General features: G+C 36.0%; 1 protein-coding gene across 1 annotated transcript; it reads right to left on the reverse strand.

Annotated features, from left to right (window-relative positions):
* LOC145907336 (ryncolin-1-like) lies at positions 1-2,785 on the reverse strand. The gene is made up of 5 exons (XM_082994758.1): positions 2,512-2,785; positions 2,330-2,401; positions 2,077-2,216; positions 1,159-1,288; positions 1-394 (listed from the first exon to the last, which is right to left on the reverse strand). The coding sequence occupies exons 1-5, from the start codon at positions 2,783-2,785 to the stop codon at positions 162-164; spliced, it is 849 nt and encodes a 282-aa protein (XP_082850884.1). The 3' UTR covers positions 1-161.
* Positions 2,786-3,601: the final 816 nt, after the last annotated feature.

Consider the following 3,601-nt stretch of genomic DNA (forward strand, 5'->3'; position numbering starts at 1 on the left):
TGTAAATTCGATGCGATCGTGGTGGTAACGTGTATATGCGGTTAATAAATTGTTCATTTCTTCAAAGAATAAAGAATAAAAAATGTTTCCAGTAATTTCGACGATTTCTCGTTAATAACGCAAATAGTTTCATTTATTTGTTTTGTTTAACCTCAGTTTTATTACATCACAGGTCTTATTTTCATTTCCGAACGTTTACGTGATACCGGATCCCAACGGTTGGAATCGGATGCCCTTGTCTCCTCCTTGTAATACTTTCCGTTCAGGTTGGAGTGATAACAACTCTCATACCACCAAGCTCCATGGAAACCAACAGCACAGTTTCCACCAATTGAATCATGATCTCGGTCATGTGTGGAGAATGGCATCTGATTGTGAAATTCCAGCCGATCAACTATTGGTGCAAATTTTCAAAAGTTTAGTTTGCGGTTCAGATGTTAACCAGCCAATCACCTGGCATACATTTGAAAGAAGTGAATGTTTAATATATATAGATTTAACGCATTTTGTGAGTAACATAGACAAATGTGCCAATAACGATATAATTGCGAAACACATTATTTTTTAATTCCGATTTTTTAGTATTGCGGATTCAGACTTCGTAAAAATTTTAGTTCTTGGAGACATTTTTTCGATTTATTTTAAACTTTCGATTTTGGCGGCAAGCGAATTTCACAAATGATAAAAAAATGTTTATTAACCGCCACACAAGTGACTGGCTCGTATATTTACTTCAAAAGTACGCAGACTTTTATGGAAAAAAGTCTTGCATAAAAAAATGGGCAAAACGAGTGAAATTCAGCACGTCATCAACTCACCTGCGGCCGTAAACATGCTTTATATTACATTTGTATTGTCGGCCGTGCATTGTGAAAAACTTGGTTTACAGGTTTTGCTTGGATATTTGGCTTATGGAATTGGTCAATCTTTGTTATAAAACAGAATAAAATCAAGCATTTTTTACAAAATTTCATTACACTTTTAAAGGCATAATTAAATGCGTAATTGTCAGTTGGGACTCACTGGCGACTGTTGGTAAAATAAAGTCCGTGTGATGCGGCCGGTATTAATCTAAAGGTTGTGCGCCCCTGAGTTGGAGACTTTATTAAACTACCTTTGTATCAAGACTAATTTATTTGAACGTGTTTGCTCACTTACCTGCGTCACCAGTGTACCCAGCAACAGTCAGACGATAATTCTCCCCTGATGAACCGATGCTGAAGTTGCTGTCAAGATGGTATAAATAGGAACTCAAAAACTTGGCACTCAAACGCACGCATGTAGTTACCTGTACTTTGCATAATACTTTGTGTTATCGAAATTTTGCAGGTCAACGCGGAGCTCTTGACGTTTCCAACTTGTCAGTTCGTGCATCAGCTCCAAGCCTTAATTAATTAACAAACGTTAAGTGTTATTTGTTTATGCTTTTTGCAAATGTTGTTGGTGTTTAGAGATGAAAAAGCTTTGCTTGCACTAATGCGCAGCCCAATATATGACAATCGTGACGACGAGAAAATACTAACACATTTACGCACAAGCCTATCTACCATTGTTTGTGTTTGAAACTACCGCTGGAGGCACTAAAGAACGAAAACTAATTGGGAGTTGGTAAAATCTAAATAAACAAAATAAACAATTGATTTGAATGCGGGTATTGCTAATGTCGAATTACCTAACCAAAACTCTCCAGTCAAGGAACCAAATCCCTTTTCATATTCTCTCCAGCCCCGATAAAAATTAGTTGAACCATCATATCTTTTCTGTACAACCTGAAAATTTAAAAAGAAAAACAAAATTGACATTGTCTTGCCTGGATTTTCGCTTAATATTTCCATCAAGCAATTACATGCATCCGTTATGTTTCAGTGTTCTATGCTTGTTATAATCAAAATTGAAACAGATACTTTTATAGAAAACGTTTGTATTTCCTGCTGTAATTAATTTAAGACATTCCGTTTTATTTGTAGTTTCGGTTGCATTGTTTGCATAACATTACCCTGCTTTTTTTCAAAAAATAAATCATTCTTTGTCAAACCTCTACAATTAACAAAAAAATGAAAAAAAATATGAACTCACTAGCCAACCACCACCATCAGTTTGCATGTCGCAATATCCTTGGTAAGGCCGAGGAGAGAATAAATTGTAAACCCCGCTTTGCGTCATTCCGTTTTGCAACGCATCCTTGCAACTGGCGTAAACTACACGATTCGTATCTCCTACAAAATAAAACGTAGGCATTTTTTCGAATATGAATTATGTCCCTTTAACGCAGATACATCTTTACTGATATCGACAACATTGCAATAATAAAAAAGAACTTTCACCAAACCTGACGTTACTGTAAGATTTTTCTCCAATTCATCCTGTTTTGATGCTAACTTCGCGACGGAAACGTTTACGCCTGTTAAAAAAATACAAAACTATTAAAATAACCTTAAATCATTTTTGCTTGAGGTTTAAAACAAATGCCACAAACGCAGTTTCAAAATAAAATTAAGCAAAACTAAATACGTTTGAGTTCAGTTTCCATTGCTTCCATCTTTGCTTCCAATCTTCTAAATTTGTCTTCCCAGGTGTTATTGGCACCTGGTTCTCCTTTCGGACCCTGGACACCATGAGGCCCAACAGCTCCCGGTGGACCTCGTTTTCCAGGAGGACCCGCTGGTCCTGGTATCGGATCTTCGTTGCTTCCTCCACAAGTCAGGATGACCTGATTGGCTCTTTGGCACAAGCTTAGAATTGGACAAGTTAGAAAAAGCAGGAGAATGCAGTTAATATTTGCCATCTGAATTTTGAAAGTAGGCCTACAGAAGTTAAACAAGAAACAACATGAAATGTTACATGCTGATTATGTCAAGTCGGATACAGAAGAATGCCTTAAACAAGGAAAAACCTTTTTTTGTTACAATTTATCCGTTTGTTGTTCATTTGTGTTTAATTGAATTCCGCATTTTATTTTTGTATCACTTTTTATTCATGGAAAATTTAGTGTATTTTTTACCCACGACATATGAATACACAAAACTTAGTAACGTGCAGATAGTTTCACATCACAATCATTACATTGGGTTTTCTTTTATTTAAGAGTTCTCTTTTAGGTTACCTGAATTGCGAAACTGCGTTTTTTCGGCGATTGTTGATTTGATAACTTGGTTGTTTACAATTAAACTATCTTTTTAGTCGTGTGAACTCATTTAAAAACTTAATATTTAACATACAAAAACGACTGCAGTTCTTCCAGATGATTTTAGCGTTTCATATCTTTCGTCACAAACTCCTCACACTGTGCAAACATACAGACACCTCTGCACAGAGCAAGTATATCCCTCTGTCTTCATTTGCAACGATATAATTAAACACTCTGTCTCTTTTTTTGGCGAGGGCACTGCCAACATTCGCACGTAACCACTAAAGATTCGAGAGTTTTCAAATGATGATGGCATAAGCACTTGCCGAAACGTTCAAAATATATAAAACAGAGCAAAGTTTACCGACCAAACTCTCAGAATCTTACCTAGATCTGCAACAATATCTCAAGCTTTCAGACGCTTATAAACTTGAATGTTATTTCAGTTTGTCGAAAAACAAAAAAAGGCGGTTT

This window comes from Ascidia mentula, chromosome 6, assembly GCF_947561715.1.
Source record: "Ascidia mentula chromosome 6, kaAscMent1.1, whole genome shotgun sequence".
NCBI classification, from domain to species: Eukaryota; Metazoa; Chordata; class Ascidiacea; order Phlebobranchia; family Ascidiidae; genus Ascidia; species Ascidia mentula.

Excerpts from the sequence above, each read along its gene's own strand:
- LOC145907336 (XM_082994758.1), bottom strand. The coding sequence starts at position 2,785 with ATGGCAAATATTAACTGCATTCTCCTGCTTTTTCTAACTTGTCCAATT. Across the intron at positions 2,217-2,329 it reads AAATCTTACAGTAACGTCAG|GAGATACGAATCGTGTAGTT; the intron begins GTTTGGTGAAAG and ends TTTATTTTGTAG. Across the intron at positions 1,289-2,076 it reads CTGATGGTGGTGGTTGGCTA|GTAACTACATGCGTGCGTTT; the intron begins GTGAGTTCATAT and ends TGCAAAGTACAG.